Source organism: Carassius gibelio, chromosome B22 (assembly GCF_023724105.1).
Source record: "Carassius gibelio isolate Cgi1373 ecotype wild population from Czech Republic chromosome B22, carGib1.2-hapl.c, whole genome shotgun sequence".
Classification (NCBI taxonomy): domain Eukaryota; kingdom Metazoa; phylum Chordata; class Actinopteri; order Cypriniformes; family Cyprinidae; genus Carassius; species Carassius gibelio.
In genome coordinates this window covers 4,324,532-4,344,760 of record NC_068417.1, presented here as the reverse complement: position 1 = coordinate 4,344,760, position 20,229 = coordinate 4,324,532, and the positions used below count along the sequence as shown (strand labels likewise).

Genomic DNA, 20,229 nt, shown 5'->3' with positions numbered 1-20,229 from the left:
GGGGAACTGTTTTATATGGTGACATTTTATTTTGATTGTCCCCTTAATCAATCGACTATATGCATAGAAAGTGTTACTGGTGGTTTTAAGATTTTCAGAGCTTACAGGACTAGACCACAGGTCTTAGTGTTTGAGGATGAGGACCATGATGGTTCTGTCCATCTCAGAAGTTGAGCAGCTCAGTGTGGAAACTGAAGCTTGGGCTCTAATCCACTGTGATATCAATACATTTGATATTTATGTGCGCAAGATATACAGCAGGGGGCAGTAATACTCTTAAAGAGTGAACGGCCATTCAACAGAAAGAAGCAGAAGAAGAAGAAGAAGAAGAAGAAGAAGGTGTTTAACAGCGATCAGAAACCGAAAGTGTTTGAAAGACTTCTGGATTCTGTTCCTGCAGCACAAGATCGTCTGAACTACTGCAAGTAAGTCTGAATACTTTCACCATTACACTTATTTAGGAGAATGATGAACGCGTTTCAGAGCTGGATGAAGCGTGATTTGTTCAGTTATAACTTACACCTGTCTGTCGCCGAATAACAAACCTCAGAGAAACAGAGATATTAATAAAACAAACCGTTTAAAGACGATCGACGCGTGTTAAAACATTTGAACTTTTGAAGTCTGTAGAATTAATAATAATTCTAAAAGTTATTTTATTTCCTCTTCTTCTATTTTAAGTCGCGAGGCTAAAAGTATTCTGAGGTCAAATCCAACCTGTTCTTCCGGATTAGAGAGACGATAAACACGATTAGATTTACGATAAAATCGACCACCCCCCGACTTTTCCGCCTTAATATTTACAGATATTAGTCCATTTTGCGATTTGATGTAAGTGCAATGACCAACTTTTGATTAATTAATTCAAAATTTGGCAAATTCCGCGTTAAACTGTATGTAACAATGTTCTTTCATGAAGGATGAGAGTCCTGTTTTACACATACTCCGTCTGCAGTGTGTATGCGTTGCGTATTTTTTTTAGGCACCCATGTTAACAGATTCCAGCGTTCACACGGTGGCGGTCTGTCAGTGCGTTCCAGGAGTGTTGCGTCTGCAGCAGTGCAGCGATCGTTCACGTACTGAGTAGTGGACTGCAAACGTGTCCTGTGTGAAAGCACAATGAGTATGAGACCGTGCTGCTTCTGCACCACATACGTAACGCACACGGACTGCATACACACTGCAGATGGAGTATGTGTGAATCAGGCGTGCGTCTTGTCGAGGTTTCCATTGGGAAGCTTCTTAAATAAAAATAAATTCCCTGAAGCAAACCCGGCGGCTTCAGCTGCATCCATGTTAGCACGTCACGTTTGATGTGGTAATTTCACAGTAGGCATACACACAGGTTTAAAGACTCGTTCTCACCCCTACAGATTCGGCTAGGTATACATCCGCGCCAAAATATCAAGGTGAAAGTCATCATAGCTCACCTAGTATAGACTCAGCTCTCAACCCAACTTTGAGAATAGTTTAACGGCGATATTTAACGGCCCACCACTAATATATATATATATATATATATATATATATATATATATATTTTAGTGGTGGGCATAGATTAATTTTTTGAATCTAGATTAATCTCACTGTGATCTTGAAATTAATCTAGATTAAAATGGCTCATTCGAATTGCTGTAGCTGGGGTTTGCTGGGCCCCGGTGAAGGTTGTACAGTGGGCCCTGTTTGAAATTGTTTAATTTGTATGTTCATTTATTTTTATTTATTTGTGCTATTTATACAATGTTTACGTTTTTTTTTTTTTTTCAAGTTTGTAGGTGTCAAGGTACAGAAACCAAATAATTAAATGTAAAATAGCACTGGATAGTCTTTAATGTAAAAATGAAATATACACTCAAACCTACATTTATTCAGACCCCTTCAACATTTCTCACATTATTACAGTTTTGCTATATATCAAAAATTATATCTGGTGTCTGAATAATTTTTGGTTTGACTGTTAAAACTACAAAGTAATTCAGTCAAGAGCAGTGAGTGATTTTCATTTTCTTGGATTAACATTACAGCAGCCAGTCGCTAAATTAGGCGCGGTCACTTTAAGAGACAATGAACGCATCCAATATAATACACATCCCATTTTTTTCCTCAACTGTTTACTATCACTTAAGAAATAACTGACAGTTTTTTCGAGCATAATTTACAAGGTGGATATTTTGACATATTTTGTATGTATTTGTCGGCACAAGAGCAAAAATAAGCAAATTCGATGTTCAAGTGTTTTGAGACGCCTTTCTCTGCGCGAGCCCTGAACACCAGAACACTGCGAGTACTGAATTTGGCTCTTTCACATCTTTTTGTTTGTTCAAACTGCGATTTGTATTTGTTCGTTCGGGTGCAGGAGGGACTTTGAGGAGAACTTCGCAGAAGAGAGCTCGGTTCAGTGTCGCTGTCCGTGATACGCGGCTCTCTCTCTCTGCGTGCGCACCTAACATGGCACGCGCTACTCTGTTCAGCTTTTCCGCGTCTTGTTTTTGGATGCTTTAATGTTTAAATGTCGGCAGCCATATCACCCTGGAGCCCAAGACTGGTCACCCACTGAAGCTAAGCAGGGCTGATCTGGTCAGTACCTGGATGGGAGACCTCCTGAGAAAACTAGGTTGCTGCTGGAAGAGGTGCTAGTGAGGCCAGCAGGGGGCGCTCTCCCTGTGGTCTGTGTGGGTCCTAGTGCCTCAGTGTAGTGATGGGGACACTATACTGGCAACAAGCACCGTCCTTCGGATGAGACGTTAAACCGAGGTCCTGACTCTCTGTGGTCATTAAAAATCCCAGGATGTCTTTCGAAAAGAGTAGGGGTGTGACCTCGGCATCGTGGCTAAATTCACCCATTGGCCTCCGACCATCATGGCCTCCTAACAATCCCCATATCCGCTGATTGGCTTCCTCACGCTGTCTCCTCTCTACCAGTAAGCTGGTGTGTGGTGGGCGTTCTGGCACACTATGGCTGCCGTCGCATCATCCAGGTGGATGCTGCACACTGGTGGTGGATGAGGAGATACCCCTTGTCTATGTAAAGCGCTTTGAGTGCCTAGAAAAGCACTATATAAATGTAATGAATTATTATTATTATTATTATTATTATTATTATTAAATCGACAAGCGGTAATGCTTAAAAACACGTGAGAAAGATAAGCTTTCATGACGATGCGCAGCAGTGGCCCGTCAACTGTCCTGAGCATCTTTTTAGGCTGGCCTCAGCCAGTCAGTTATATAAAATATCAAGGTGAAAGTCATCATAGCTTGCTTAGTATAGACCCAGCTCCCAACCCAACTTTGAGAATAGATTAACGGCGATATTTTTTTTTTTATCGCCCGATAAGAGTCTGGCGTTAACGCAGCACGTTAACGCCGATAACGGCCCACCACTAATATATATATATATATATATATATATATATATATATATATAAGATGTCCTGAAATATTATGTGGGTTCAGTACTCAAAGTTTGAGACCCACTGACTGATAAAGTAAGGTGACAATATTGTCCCTGGAAAGTGGCACATCTGGTCACCTGGTATAGGCCATATCAGGCCCACATACAACAAACCAGAACACAACCTAAAACTGGTCTGTCACACATGGGCAAGAATTGACACTAAAGCCGGCTTGATGTGTGTGGGTCAAATGAAAATGAAGTCGTGACATTTGCCAAGTATGGTAGCCCATACTCTGAATTGGTGCTCTGCATTTAACCCATCCAAGTGCACACACACACAGCAGTGAGAAGTGAACACACCCCCAGAGCAGTGGGCAGCTATAGATCCAGCGCCCGGGGAGCAACTGGGGGTTCAGTGCCTTGCTCAAGGGCACTTCAGCCATGGGTATTGAGGGTGGAAGTTCATTCACTCCATCCCACCTACAACTCATGCCAGCACCAAGACTCGAACCTGCGACCTTAGGGTTACAAGTCCAACTCTCTAACCATTAAGCCACAGCTACTGGACTACTGGAGCCTTGAGTGGAGCGTCGGCGGATGTTAAAAAGAAAACCGATTTTCATTCAAACAAATCGATGTAAACTACACATTTGAGTTAATCGATAAAATCGATTTACCCAGCCATAATTTGTAGCATATTTTATTTTTATTTTGAGAGGATGGGAGTAGAGCGCAATCTCGTGGGTACCCCCCCAAGCCTGCGAGGGGCATGTGGTGAGTGGGGCGGATGGATAGGAAGGATATAAAAGAGGAGCGATGACAGTGAAGGACGAGAGAGGACCAGGCCTGGATTTTAATTAGTTTTTTGGTTTTTGTTTGTGCGCGGCAGTCGTCCGTGAGGGGCTGTCAAGCTGTTTTGTGTTTATTTTATTATTAAATCTTCATTTTGAATGCACGCCGGTTCCCGCCTCCTGCTTCCCGTGATTGTGAAGTTTTTATAGTGTTACACAAAGATTCAGCACTAGTTATTTTCTTCATCATTTGTTTCTCTGAACTCTCATGATCTTGATCTGATTGTCATGTCCAGGTCATGATGAGCATCTGATCGTCTTCAGAGACACAAAGATCTCAGTGTTGAGCTGTTCATCTGCAGTATGTCAGAGAAGAGAGGAAAGATGAGTCTCTCACACAAACAGAGGTAAGACTGAGTCTGCTTTCAGAGAAGACAACAACACTTTTCAACAAGCAGTGTTTTCTCTCACTATTGTCATGTCAAATTATTTGCAAATCAAAGTAGAAGTTCCTATAAATGTTTTTAGATTGTCACGTTAACAACAGCTTGAAACTTGTTGAATGAACACAGGAATATTTAGCCTAGTTAAATATGTTTGATTTAACAAGTGTTGGGCAGTAACTAGTAAATTAGTTACTGTAATATTACTTTTTGCAGTAACTAGTGTAAGTAATTACTAATAAGAATTCAGAAATAATATAACAATTACTATCAATATAACAGCTTAGTTACTTTTGATGCCTCAACCAAGCTGGTTAAAAATCCAACAATCAAATAATTTGATTTATTTTCATGACTCACACATGAAGTGAAGTGACATTCAGCCAAGTATGGTGACCCATACTCAGTATTCGTGCTCTGCATTTAACCCATCCGAAATGCACACACACAGAGCAGTGAACACACACACATACACACACACACACCGGAGCAGTAGGCATCATTTATGCTGCGGCGCCCGGGGAGCAGTTGGGGGTTCAGTGTCTTGCTCAAGGGCACCTCAGTCGTGGTATTGAAGGTGGAGAGAGAACTGTACATGCACTCCCCCCACCCACAATTCCTGCCAGTCCGAGACTCGAACTCACAACCCTTTGATTGCAAGTCCGACTCTCTAACCATTAGGCCACGACTTCCCATCACATGCATGTGATGTCCCCAGTGCAGCAGGCAAGCTTGGAATATGGAAAAACTTACATTCAGCAGACAGAAATATTGCGTTATATTGATTTTGTCAGGGAAAAAGATGATCTGAACATTGTTTTGTAAGTTGTGTCCCTCTGATCAGCATGTGGTACATTATATTGCTCTAATTAAAAATCCTTTTGGAGAATTAAAGTTTCTTACAAACTTAATGAAATATAATTGTACCCAAGGGTAATGGAGAAATTACAATCAGATTCAAGCTAGGGCTGCACAATTAATTGAATTTCAAGTACAATTATGGATGCCACAATTATATAATCATCTATATAAATGGTCCACTTATGTTACTCTGCATGCTTAAGATGATTTTTTTTTCTTTCTACATCTTATCTTAAGGGTTTATTCCATTGTTTTAGTTTTAGTATAACATTATAATACCATTCATATTTTTACTTTTTTATAATTTAAAGAAGAAACCAATCAAATGTATATTTTACTATAGAAAAGCACATAGAAAAGTTTTTCAGTTAGTTTTTTTTTCAGCTTGTTTATTTTCATATAAAAATACAGTATGCAGTTGCATCAAACAATGATAAACATCATTCGATGTAAATTGTAATAATCATAATGAATAATTGCACATACAATATCAAGGGAATAATGGTCATAATCGTGCAGCCCTAATTCAAGCATGACACATGACAATTAATGAGATTAATACAACACTTCTACTTGAATGTCACTATCAATCACTATAATTTTATGTGGAAGATACACAGTTACAACTTCTGTGGGGCGTGAAGAAAAGGTCATGTTACTAGTACTGTAACGAATTCCATTTCTGTCTGTATAAGAAGTGTATTTGTTGAGAAAGTTTGATGCTGAAGCTGTAAATAATGAAAGGATGGGTGAGTGCTGAAGCTGGGGTCAGTGCCACCATTACTAGAGAAGATATAAATGAGGAAGGTGAGAGAAGTGAGACGACTGAGACTGAGGAGAATGTAGCTGAATATGTCACATCAGGATGCTACTTTTCTCTTGTTTTTTTTTTTTGTTTTTTTACATAATTTCTTTTTAGTATTTTTTTTTTTTTTTTTGTATTCAAAAAAGCTCTCCTCCTTTTCTTTGTGTCATTAGTGTAAGATCAGACTCACATGTGTCCAGCTCTGTGTCTGTGAAGAGTGACCGGTCAAAAGGTGAACCACCGAGATTCAGTGAGGAAACACCATCAGCTACTGAAAGGTATTTCATGTGTTTTGTGTTAGAACATAGCATTAGCTAATTTCGCCACTGGGATATTTTTGATAGAAATTAATTAAACGACACAATAAATCACAGAGTTTCTGCTTGTTTCTTCATTAAACTGTGTCTGAGAACATAAATTCACTCTTGAAAATATCTCTGCAATCAAACATGAATGTGTCCATCTATCTACAGAAATGACCATTTACAACATAGCATTAGCTAACCTTTTCAAATGAGACCCTCTCTCTCTCTCTCCCTCGTGTAATCAGTGTAAGATCAGGCTCACATGTGTCTGTGAAGAGTGACTGGTCAAAAGGTGAACCACCGTTATTCAGTGAGGAAACACCATCAGCTACTGAAAGGTATTTCATGTGTTTTGTGTTAGAACATCGCATTAGCTAATTTCTCCACTGGGATATCTGTGATAGAAATTAACTTAATAAAACAATAAATCACAGATCATAATATCTACTTTCCTTGTTTATTGAAGTCAGTCTGGAGCTTAATTCCAGTAATACAATTAAACAAGCAGCAGCAAGGAGGCATAAATTCACCATAGAGACATGAATATGTCCTTCCATCTGTTTAATTACCATTCGCAGCATTAAACATTTCAAACGAGACTGAAGAACTCCTGGGGGCTGATTCATAAAACAAGTTTACCAAATAAGCCAGGCTTATTTCAGTTAGTCTGACTTATTTTCACTTGATTTGGTTTCATAAAACAAAATTACCATAGCTCAAGCTAAGTCACTCTGGCAACTTATGCTGGGAAACTAACCTGGTCCAGAGCAGACTTACTGTCAGGCTAAAATGAGCTCCTCTATCACTGACCATTAGGAACACATTGATATTACCACTGACTCTCTCACATAGACTACAATTAGTTGACTTTATTATTAGTCCAAAAATAAAAGTATACAGAAAATGCAACCTAAATAATCAATCAAATAATAAAAAAAGGGCTAAAACCGACTATATTAAATGTATTGTGGGCAAAATGTAATGACCTTTTTTTTTTTTTTTTTTAAGAACATTTTAACATAGTTGCAGATTGTGCGTTCAACCATTAAAGCATTTATAACACTAAGTTAAAAGTTGAAACCACTGAATTAAAAATTAGAATAAATAATATAAATCAGACTACATTTTAACTGATAAAAGGAACACACATTAACTCATTTGAGATACAGTAAGTGGCCAACCAGAATGAGCTTTGTGCCACTGCCGTGTCTGTAAAGTGCATTTGCAGCTTTTGATCGCTGAGTGGCGCTTTAACCACAAGTTATCAAACAAGCGCATTAAACAAATATTTTCGCAAAAATAGCTGTCAGCTTTGTTTAGTGTCTAATGTTTAGTATTTATAAAGTTATATGCATTTCTTAGAACTAAATAAAGCAGGATAAATGTCAAGCTTTTGAGCCACTGCTTATATTTTCTCTAAGCTACACAGTATTACACCATATTTTAGATTTGAAACATTTAATAGGTGTGCAGTTTTATTTTTGTAATATGGATTGTTATATTATCCTAAAGAAATGGTGGTTTACTTTGCATCGGAGCAAATTTTAGCTCATTTTAGTGAGCTAGGCTACATGGATTTATATGCAAAATGTCAATATTCTCACATATTTGGCCTATATTTGTCACAAATACATTTTTAATTTATATTGAAAAATTCCTTTAATAAAAAAACTTGCATTTTTGACACGCACATACTTTATTCGTTACCTGTCCTTTATTTTGACCGATAAGTTCAAGTTCAAGTCTGCTTTATTGTCAATTCTTCCACATGTACAGTACATGCATACAGAGAATCGAAATTGCGTTACTCTCAAGACCCCCGGTGCACACAGATAACATTAACATTAAAGCCTAAAAATCTAATCAAAATATAAAAAAATGTAGATACAACTATACAATAAGGGAATGTTAAAAAAGACGTATAATAAAATTAAAAATAAATCATAGTTCAGTGGTGCCTGGGGCAGAAGAGGGGAGGGGGGGCAAGTTTCGGGAGTGAGTTCAGCTTCCTGACAGCCTGGTGGATGAAGCTTTCCTTCAGTCTGCTGGTCCTGGCCTGGAGACTCCGCAGTCTCCTCCCTGATGGCAGCAGACTGAAGAAGCTGTGGGACGGGTGTGTGGGATCACCTGCGATGCAGAGGGCTTTGCGGGTGAGACGTGTTCCGTAAATGTCCTGGAGGGAGGGGAGAGAGACACCAATGATCTTCTCAGCTGCTCTCACTATGCGCTGCAGAGTCTTTCAGCAGGACGCGTTGCAGGCGCCGTACCACACAGTGATGCGGCTCGACAGGATGCTCTCGATGGTGCCTCTGTAGAAGGTGTACATGATGGGGGGCGGGGCTCTGGCTCTTCTCAGTCTGCGGAGGAAGTAGAGACGCTGATTTGATTTCTTGGCCAGTGCTGCTGTGTTTTCAGTCCAGGAGAGGTCCTCTGTGATGTGCACACCCAGGAACTTGGTGCTGCTCACTCTCTCCACAGTCACACCGTTGATGGTCAGAGGAACGTGCTGAGTGTGTGCTCTCCTGAAGTCTACAACAATCTCCTTCGTCTTTTCCATGTTCAGAGAGAGATTGTTGTCACTGCACCACCCAGCCAGGCGGCTCACCTCACTCCTGTAGTTTGTCTCATCTTTGTTGCTAATGAGACCCACCACCGTCGTGTCATCTGCAAACTTAATAAAGAGGTTGGAGCTGTGTGACGGTGTGCAGTCATGGGTCAGCAGAGTGAAGAGGAGGGGGCTCAGCACACATCCTTGGGGGGCCCCAGTGTTCAGTGTGATGGTGCTGGATGTGTTGCTGCCGACCCGTACTGCCTGAGGTCTTCCAGTCAGAAAGTCCAACAGCCAGTTGCACAGCGAAGTGTTGAGCCCCAGCTGGATCAGTTTGTAAATGAGCTGTTGAGGGATGATTGTGTTGAATGCTGAACTGAAGTCAATGAACAGCATTCTGACATATGAGTCCTTTTTGTCCAGATGTGTGAGTGCTGAGTGGAGGGTAGTGGAGATGGCATCATCGGTCGAGCGGTTGGACCAATATGCAAACTGGAAGGGGTCCAGGGAGGGGGGGAGGGCAGACTTGATGTGGTGCATGACTAGCCGTTCAAAGCACTTCATAAGGATGGGAGTAAGTGCAACAGGACGGTAGTCATTGAAGCAGGATGGAGATGGCTTCTTCGGGACTGGAATGATGGTGGTAGTTTTAAAACATGTGGGAACAACAGCCTGACTCAGTGAGATGTTGAAAATGTCTGTGAAGACATCAGTGAGTTCTGCTGCACAGTCTTTCAGTACACGCCCAGGGATGTTGTCAGGACCCGGAGCTTTGCGTGCATTGATCCTGCTAAAGGATCTCCTCACGCTGTCTGAGGTCAGTGTCATCACCTGGTCGCCGGGAGGAGGTGGAGTCTTCTGTGCAGTGGTGCTGTTTTGTTGCTCAAAGCGAGCGAAGAAGGTGTTCAGCTCGTTCAGCAGAGAGATGTTGCTGTCACAGGTCCGTGGTGGGGGCTTGTAGTCTGTAATGGTCTGTATCCCCTGCCACAGGTTCCTAGTGTCTCTGCTGTCACTGAATTGATGGGCTATCCTCCTGGAGTGCTGTCTCTTAGCCTCTCTGATGCCGCGGGACAGGTTGGCCCTGGCTGTTCTCAGGCCCACCTCATCTCCAGCTCTGAAGGCAGTGTTCTGTGTCTTCAGGAGTCTGTAGACCTCCCCTGTCATCCATGGCTTCTGGTTGGCCCGGACAGTGATGGTTTTTGTGACCGTTACATCATCAATACACTTGTTGATGTAGGCAGTGACAGTCTCTGAGTACTCCTGGAGGTCAGTGGTGTTATTGAATGTGGCAGCCTGCTTAAACATGTCCCAGTCAGTTGTGTTGAAGCAGTCTTGAAGAACCTCTGATGATCCTTCTGGCCACACTTTAATCTGTTTTTGAACTGGTTTGGCGACTTTAATGAGTGGTCTGTATGCAGGCATTAGCATGACAGTGATGTGGTCTGAGGCTCCGAGGTGAGGGAGGGGGAGGGCTTTGTAAGCTCCTCTCTGTGTGGTGTAAACAAAGTCCAAAATGTTATTACCTCTTGTTGGAAAGTTAATGTGTTGGTGTATTTTTGGAAACACACTCTTTAGGTCAGCATGGTTGAAATCCCCAGCTATGATGAGAAAAGCATCGGGGTGTGCTGTCTGCTGCTCACTGATGTGCTGGTACAGTTCATTTAGTGCGTCGTTCCTGTTGCTGTTGATGTTGTTCGGGGGAATATACACCGAAATGAGCAGTATAGCAGTATATTCCCTCGGCAGATAGAACGGCCGGCACTTAATAATCATAAACTCCACCAGGGGTGAGCAGTGTTTGCTGATCACAACAGTATCACGGCACCACGCGTCATTGATGTAAACGCAAAGCCCGCTGCCGCAGGTTTTTCCTCCCGCGACGAGGACTCTGTCCGCTCGTCAGCTGGTCGAGCTGAATAGCGCCATCTGGAACGCTGTTGCTGAGCCATGTTTCCGTGAATACAAAAACACAACAGTCAACTTATATAGATAACTTATTGGGAAAAAGATATCTGTCTGTACACTAAGAAAGTTTTGCATGTTTTATAAATTATTTCCTTTATTTTAGTAAAACATGAGGCACTGTATAATTTTGCTCCCATTGTTAAGGCCTCATTAAAACAAGAAATTAATAAATGAAACCTGCACGATTTGGCTAAATCACTGAAACTCGAATAAAACATCCTCATGTTTAAACTCAAATTCTCTCAACAAAATGCACACAATGTAAAAAAGAGCTTTATTAATTGACAACTTCAGTGATTTTAAAGGGAGCCTTATTTACTTTCTTTCATACAATTTAAGTAAGGTAAAAAAAATATAGCTGCATTTAAATACAGGTGTGTATATTCTTCAAAATATCAGAGCGCAATATTTGCGTGCCGTGCATGATGCTGAGTGCAATGTGCAACATTTGTTCTTATTTGTGTACATATTTTATCTTCATTACAAATCTTGTTTGGATTTATTTTGGATAATTGCATGTAAAAAATTATTTACTTTTTAATGCATATCCCAAATGTGAAACTGCCATCTAAGTCTATAGCAGTTTATAATTATTTGTACAATAAAATTTAATTTAAGCTGCTTTATATCTTTTATTTAATGCAAAAGAGATTTATTAAAACAAGTTTATAAGAGTCATGCATCCGTTCAATCTCGATCAACTAAAGAATTGGAGCAGCATTTGCTGTTAGATCATTTTAAAGTGTCAAATATCCTTCAATTAAAAGACCTATTAAATACCCTCTAGACATCTTTAGTAACTAGAAAAATCTTACGTGGGGGATTTAATAGGTATTTAATAAGCAGCCCTATTAAATACCCTCCAGACATCTCTAGTAACTAGAAAAATCTTACGTGGGGGGCAGACTTATTAAATACCCTCTAGACATCTCTTTTAAAGTTTTTAAAGCATTTTATACGTGTTTGCATAAATTCTGCTTTCAGAACAGTCTGTAATGGAGAGATGCCTTAACATAGATTTTTCCTGTGAAACACAAAAACAAAAATGTAAATAAAATTTATATTTTATTTTTGAGAATGGCCAACCCTTCTCCATTCTGCAGATATTGTTGCTTCTGGTATGTGCATTGTAAATCACAGAAAGTCTACATAATATATTGTCTCCCAAAAGCTCAGCTCTTTTTTTTTTTTTTTTTGTCATGCATTTGTATTTTATAAGTCTAAAATAGCCTACAAAACACATTCATAGATGGATACTTTTCTGATTTTCTGGACTCTGTTTGGGATTTAGAAAAACAAAGAGATGGTTCAGTATATTGTTAATGAATAGACTACATTCTGTGAGAATTTATATTGCACATTCTAAAAAATATAGTTTGGACGCAACAAAAAAAAAAAAAAAACTTTTTGAGTTAAGGCAACTTCTTCTGAAATTAAGTTATTATAACTACTGTTTTTTCCAGACTATTAGTCGCACTTTTTTTCATAGTTTGGTTGGTCCTGCGACTTATAGTCAGGTGTGACTTATTTATCAAAATTAATTTGACATGAACCAAGAGAAATGAACTAAGAGAAAACATTACCGTCTCCAGCCGCGAGAGGGCGCTCTGTGTCTTCAGTGTAGACTACAGGAGCACTGAGCAGCGTAGAGCGCCCTCTCGCGGCTGGAGATGGTAATGTTTTCTCTTGGTTCTTGGTTCTAAATAAATGCGACTTAATAGTCCAGTGCGACTTATGTTTTTTTTTTTCCTCGTCATGACATATTTTTGGACTGATGCGACTTATACTCAGGTGCGACTTATAGTCTGAAAAATATGGTAATAAACTATATTGCACTATACAGTAGTCAACATTTGAATTGGATCAAAACCTTTCTTCAAAGTTGTCCTAAAACCAACAATTATTAAGTTGAATACTCAGAACAGCTAAGTTAGAACAACTTAATTTTTCTAAGTTGCTTTTTTCACATTGTTTTAAATTTGATTCAATCATGAACACTGGTTACAGAAACAACCAAAATATTATTTTTTATGAAACAGTTCTGATTGAAACCGCATTTAAGATAATGCCCAGTGAGTCTGTTTTCAACCTAAGCAAACGCTGTACTCTTCAGCACAATGGTAATCTCATAAAAACCACCAACATAACAGAAACACTTTTAAATGCTTAAAGTTTATAAATCTTCTCTTGTTCTGATTTTGAATAGAAATGCATAAAATATGAGTTTATTTCTACATTACCGCTCATTATTCAGTCACATGCAAAGCATGCTGGGAACTTGAAACGTGAACTTGAAAAAAGTTAGAGAGTTAGTACAATTTAAATAATGTTTTAAACAAACTAACGCAGATATTTAAGTTGAAGTTACACACAGTATTACGTTGATGTAATTATTGAGCATCGCGTTAGTTCAGTCAGGCCACGTTAGTCACGCTTGCATCAGCTGACAGTCAGCTGTTCCTGACGTGTACCAATCCAGTCTTGACACCTATCACCTGCAGTCTATTTAAATTCCCATTCTTCAGTGTCTCTTCCATCGCATTGCTGCTTGCAATTAACTGATCGCATCGCTGCTTGCAAATCAAACTGTTGCAGTTTGTTCCAGAACATCTGAAATCTGCATCTAAGATAAGTAAATGCTCTTTTAATCCATATCGCTGTGTATGTTGCCTGGTGGTTAACATGGTTTTGCATCGGTTGCAGGAACGAATATTAAGCATATTAGCAGCAGCATTTATACATCCATGTTCATACACCTGAAGCAATACGCAGCTAGAGCATGCAATCGCTCTAAGGACACGCCGATAAGGCCATTAGAAAAGTGTTAAATGAGACCAGCATTTTCGTGTAAGCGTTTCAATGGGGGTTCGCTGTATTAGCGGCGAAATCTCAATGTCACTGGTGTTTATTTCTAAGGTTGATGTCACATTAGCCGTGTGAGTGTTTCAGATGCACGCAGCTTCAAAAGCACGAATTTATCGCTCTATGGCTTCTATACATAGGCTTATAAGAACGTGATCTCAATAGCCACGTTTACATGTATTTACATTTTTTTTCATTCAGATTTAAAGATTCGGTGGACTGTTTACATGAGACGTTATCTAATCCGATATGGTGTTTAGGCTGCATGTGGTCGTGCTTCGATTTGGGACATACTAAGTGGCCTACGATGATATGCAAATTACCAGAGAGAGAGAGAGAGAGAGAGAGAGAGAAACACGCCCGCGGTTGCATTAATATTTTTAATAACTGCTCACACTTGCTTGGAATTAAGACTAATATTCGAACCTTGAGCTGATCGTCGAAGCGAGGGAAACCTCCACCACATTAGACACTGTTTCTAAATTACACCAAACTGCCAAAAAAGTGTGAAGTGGCGCTACGCACTGCATCCACCAGCTGCACGCAAGAGCAGAGTCTCCCGCTCAGCGTTGCGTTTGCGCAACAATGTAAAGTGATAAACTGCATCATCCATTCAGCTATGACACAGAATTATTGATATTGGCGTGTTGTGTGACACATGAGAACATTAAATGTTCTGTAGTGATGCTGGCTGAAAACATCCACAAATAATGTTAACTGCATGAAGAGTAAACTGGAAAACGCCAACACAGGCATGTCAATTCAGCAAGGGAAATAGCCGCAGCCTAAGACCTTCTGTAATGCAGCTCTGAAATGAATTGTATTCTGATATAAAAAAAAACCTAATAATAATTCTGTACTTACATGGAAAAATACATGATTTCTCACCAGGTTTCGTTAAACAATGAATCATGAGGGGGCGGCTTATGAGCGCAGATAGTGCTTGCAACGACATTTACAAATGGGTTTATTAATCTGTATAATTCATACAATGACAGGAAAATTTGGTCAAGTGTTTTCATTGAGCTATTCAAGTAAGTACAACTGCATCAGATTTCTGTCTTTTGTCGGAAATCAGCACATAAGTGAATATATGTTAATGAAAACAACACGAAACATCAGTATTATAGCTCCGCCCAAAGCATGCCTACAGGAGCTTGGTTTTCCAGAGAGAAGCTGTATTTTTGTCTTGCAGATATTACAAGGCTGGAGATTTTTGGAGATGGGGATTCGGTATTGCTCTGTGGGTACTCGGGATTGCCATGAGATTTAAGCATTTTAAGAAACATGCTTGTTGCACATCCTCAGTTGTTTAACTTGGGGTGACTCTTCCCCCTTTGTGATTTTTACAGCATGGTACATACATAAAATTGGATATACTGCCATCATATCAGACTGCTGCTGCTAGGGGCATTTGCTTCCCACTTTACAATCACAGTTGCTTTAAGCATTTTAAGAATATACTTGTTGCACATCCTCTATTGCTTAACTTTGGGTGACGCTCCCACCCCCCACCTAAATTTGATTTTTCAGCATGTTAGACACTTTAAATTGGATAATATACAAACTGTCGTTGTATTATGCTGCTGCTGCTGCTAGGGGTGTATGCTTGCAATTAACTCCCTCCTCCAACCCCAACTCCACCAACTGAACCAGTAATCCGATCTAACTTTGTTTTTTCTTTACAGTCTCTTCATTGGAAGCAGTCTCTCACATTTTGTTTACAACTCACGTAATTGTGTTCACTTGCAGAATGCAAGCTTCTAGAGGGCACATAAGTCTGAAGTAACAAATTTAGGTAAATGGGTGCAGAGCCAGTGGTAGTTTTGTAGGCAAACATCAATGCCTTGAATTTTATGCGAGCAGCTATTGGAAGCCAGTGCAAATTGATAAACAGAGGTGTGACGTGTATTCTTTTTGGCTCATTAAAAATTAATCTTGCTGCCGCGTTCTGAATTAATTGTAAAGGTTTGATAGGATTGGCTGGAAGACCTGCCAAGAGGGCATTGCCATAGTCCAGCCTGGACAGAACAAGAGCTTGAACAAGGAGTTGTGCAGCATGTTCCGAAAGAAAGGGCTTGATCTTCTTGATGTTGAATAAAGCAAATCTGCAGGATTGGACAGTTTTAGCAATGTGGTCTGAGAAAGTCAGCTGATCATCAATCATAACTCCAAGGCTTCTAGCTGTTTTTGAAGGAGTTATGGTTGAAGTGCCTAACTTGATGGTGAAATTGTGACGGAACGATGGGTTTGCTGTAATCACAAGCAGTTCTGTCTTGGCAAGGTTGAATTGAAGGTGATGGTCCATCATCCAGGAAGAAATGTCTGTTAGACAAGCTGAGATGCGAATAGCTACCGTCGGATCATCAGGATGGAATGAGAGGTAGAGTTGAGTGTCATCAGCATAGCAGTGGTATGAAAAGCCATGTTTCTGAATGACAGAACCTAATGATGCCATGTAGACAGAGAAGAGAAGTGGTCCAAGAACTGAGCCCTGAGGCACCCCATTAGTTAGATGTTGAGAATATATGCTTCTAATATATATATGCTTATAATGGTTCTGTTCTGTACCCCAGTGGGGTTTGTGTTGCTGCTCTCCCCACTTTGTCCAAGCATGGCTGCATGGACAGGCATGTGGAGTGTTGCCCAGAACATAACCATACCGCCAACACTAACTGTATGCAATTATAATTGTCATAAATATACTTGACGGAAGTGGTCCTGATTGAAATCAACATTAAGATGTCATAACTCTTTAAAAATGTTTAGCACTTAAAATTTTAATTAAATCAATAAATTTGAATTTTTAACTTGCACTTATACATTAAATTAAATTAAGTAGTGGCAACAGAGCCACTGAATTATTTTTTAGAGTATAGGGGCTTGATTCACGAAGCATTCTTAAGAAGAAATTTCTTCTTAACTGCCATTTTCTTCTTATTTTTGAACTTTAGAAAAAAATTCAGAATATTTTGTATTCCCAAAAATTAATCTTAAGAATATTCTTTTCTTTTTTTTTCTTGAGATTGTTCTTAAGACAAAACTTAAAAATAATTCAAATTCTTGAAAAGAATCTTCTTAGAAATCATTGTAAATAACTAATTTAAATTTAGGACAGCCCCAGACTTTATTATTTATTATTTATAATTATTTAATGAATTTATTGGGTTATTTCAAATGAATTGTTACATTAAGCATAACAACAACAGCTACATATAATACATAGTAGGACTATTAATAGGGATGTGCACAGGTTTTCTGAAGTGACAGCGATGACTGATAATATAAACAATGATCGTTCATGATTAGCCTTTTGTTGACTTCAAAACTCAGTAACAACTCTAAAACGACAATCTTTGGCAGTAATCAGCGCATATGAATGGGCAGGAGGCATTTGCTGTAGAAGTATTCTAAGCTATTCTAAAAGTAACTGTTCAAAAACTGACAGCATTAAAAATGTGAACCTGAGTGCCAGTCAAAGTCAGAAGATCATTCTTATGAACTTGGTGGAATTCATCTTAAGAAATTTCTTAACTAATTTCTTGAAGATTTTCGTGAATCCAGCCCCAGGTTTTGACTGCAAATGTCACATCAGTAACGAATTGCCCAGTAATGAAACTAAAAGTAATTAGGCAGACAGTTGCCTTTTACCCACTGTGAGCTTCACGTAGATGATTGTAATATCAATAGCACACTCGGCACGTGGGCGTGGTCACATTACATATAATGAAGGGAGACGTGAAAGACTGGACATCTCATTGTTTTCATATGGATTACTTTATCACAGAATAATCGATAAGACTTGCTCAGTTTAAGAGTAGACACGTCATGCTTTCTATAGATCTATCTCATGTCTCTGTGTTGAGTATTTGCTGAATTAAAGTTCATTTTAATGACGCGTTTCTAAATGAAGATCACGCAGAACTAAGGTGGCAGACAGCACACTCTATTTTATAAATGCACAAAGTTTTATTGTTATTATGTGTATACAATTAAAAGTACACTCTTTACAGACTCGATTGATGTATTGCTCTTATCTGTACGATCAAAACTTGTGTAATTTAACCTGTTAGCCTGCACCCCGACACAGGCCTCCTCAACGCCCCTCAACTCACACGTGTCAGTGTTTATGAATCGATTAAATGAAACGGGACAAATTTAATCTTGACAAACTGTATATTATTATAAAGATCTAAGCCTCAATCATCGACGACAGTTCGCTGTTTTTCAATGGAAAGCTTATAAAGACTGTATTTGCTACATTTGTGCAAGCAGTACACATAAAAACATGAATAATGGAAACGCAGTACATACCAGATCCATCGTAATAACGAGACCTAAACACATCCACAGCTGTAAATCCCGGTTTAGTTAGAAAGGTAAGGGTCCACTGAACGACATCTCATTGAGCATATTTGGTCCAGTGAAGCAATAACGTTGTAATATTGATCATAATTCCTTTGTTTACATTTCAGTTCTTCAGCGACAGAACTGTTTGTGTCCATTATGGAATAGCTCAGGCTAAGAAACTGCGTCTTGGTAGTAAAAAAACAGCATGGTTTTGTAGCATACAGTGTCACAAACAGAATGAGATGATCCACACAAAAATAGTGAACGAAAGATATTATAGTAAGTATATTTGAATTCTGGCGCTCTCTCGTGACGCACCTGTCAACTGATGGAGGCGGAACTTATAGCGATCGCCTTTTTTTGTTTTGTTTTATTTTTCAACAGTTTTAATATATGAGAAAGTGTGTTTTATGCTGAATGTGAATGTATCTGCATGATTACCATCTGTTTGAGTGCAAATCAGCTCGCTATTTCTGTATGATCACGGCTATCAAAGTGAACGCGTCTATATGAATAGAGAGAGTGGATTATTTACTTTATGGCGCATTTGTGTTATTACCATCTGTAAAAGTGGCCATCAGCATTTATTTGCATTGTAATTCATTCTAAATGCTGCATTTCTAGCAATCCCAGGATTTCCTGTAATTGAAAGTGACGTGACATTCAGCCAAGTATGGTGACCCATACTCAGAATTTGTGCTCTGCATTTAACCCATCCGAAGTGCACACACACAGAGCAGTGAACACACACCCGGAGTAGTGGGCAGCCATTTGTGCTGCGGCGCCCGGGGAGCAGTTGGGGGTTCGATGCCTTGCTCAAGGGCACCTAAGTCGTGGTATTGAAGGTGGAGAGAGAACTGTACATGCACTCCCCGATGTACATGCACATGCATCTCTTTTTATTTTTATTATTTTTCTTACAGAAATGATTCTTAATGTATTTTTCTAGTGCTCAAATAAATCACTTAGACATCAAGTTTATGTCTAGTGTTTTATAATTGAAAAAAAAAACTATGCAGTGGTATGCTTAATGACTAAATAGTTTGTAGAAGCCTTCAATACATTTGGTAAATATTTATTATATTTGGGTTGGGGGTGGGGGGTGGGGGGTGTAGACAGTCTCATCAAAATATTTGCAGGAGCCACATTTTCCAAGATTTTTTATTCAGATTTGAAATAGAAACTCATGAGACATGTGACTTTCAACCCATGACTTTTCTAGATTGCTCTAGGACTGATTTCATGTATTTTTATATCAAATAAGTGTGGTAAAAAAAAATTCAAGGCACTTCAGTGTCTATAACTTTTAATATTTTTGAGCATTATCAAATCTGGTTGATAAAAAGTAAAGCCCAAAGGGTGGTCTTTCCAAAGACACAAAAACACCGAACCCCCAACTGCTCCCCGGGCGCCGCAGCATAAATGGCTGCCCACTGCTCCGGGTGTGTGTTCATTCTGTGTGTGTGTGTCTGTGTGTGTGTGTTTGTGTGTGTGTGTGTGTGTTCACTGCTGTGTGCGTGCGCACTTTGGATGGGTTAAATGCAGAGCACGAATTCTGAATATGGATCACCAAACTTGGCTGTATGTCACTTCACTAATCACAGTATATAATAATATAGGCTTAGCTATAAACAAAAATAATAATAATAATAAGTTAAAGCGAAACAAAAGGTAAGGTTGGGCTTACCTCTTATTCGGGACTAATCCAAACATTTCCATATTCGTGATGTTGCCCATTTGAACTGTTATTCATTAGGTAAAATAGACTTTGTAGTTCACACGTGTTTCAGTATTGACGGAAAAAAATGATTGTGAGCAAAAATGTCAAAGTGGACCGCTGCTCACGCAGAATGGCATGGTAAATGGCAGCGCTGTTTCCAGTGAATATGTGCACGAGGCACCTGC

General features: G+C 39.3%; 1 protein-coding gene across 23 annotated transcripts in view; it reads left to right on the top strand.

Annotated features, from left to right (window-relative positions):
- Positions 1 to 312: 312 nt before the first annotated feature.
- Positions 313 to 20,229, top strand: part of LOC127987687 (NACHT, LRR and PYD domains-containing protein 12) — an 84,426-nt gene continuing 64,509 nt past the window's right edge. For 21 of the 23 annotated variants that reach the window (XM_052590049.1, XM_052590037.1, XM_052590029.1 and 18 more), the window contains exons 1-4: positions 313 to 425; positions 4,482 to 4,592; positions 6,468 to 6,572; positions 6,845 to 6,937. In XM_052590049.1, the coding sequence (XP_052446009.1) occupies positions 4,549 to 4,592; positions 6,468 to 6,572; positions 6,845 to 6,937 (242 nt within the window). In that variant the 5' untranslated portion in view covers positions 313 to 425; positions 4,482 to 4,548. The remainder of the gene's footprint in view (positions 426 to 4,481; positions 4,593 to 6,467; positions 6,573 to 6,844; positions 6,938 to 20,229) is intronic. The other 2 variants (XM_052590027.1, XM_052590026.1) reach the window with 2 other exon arrangements.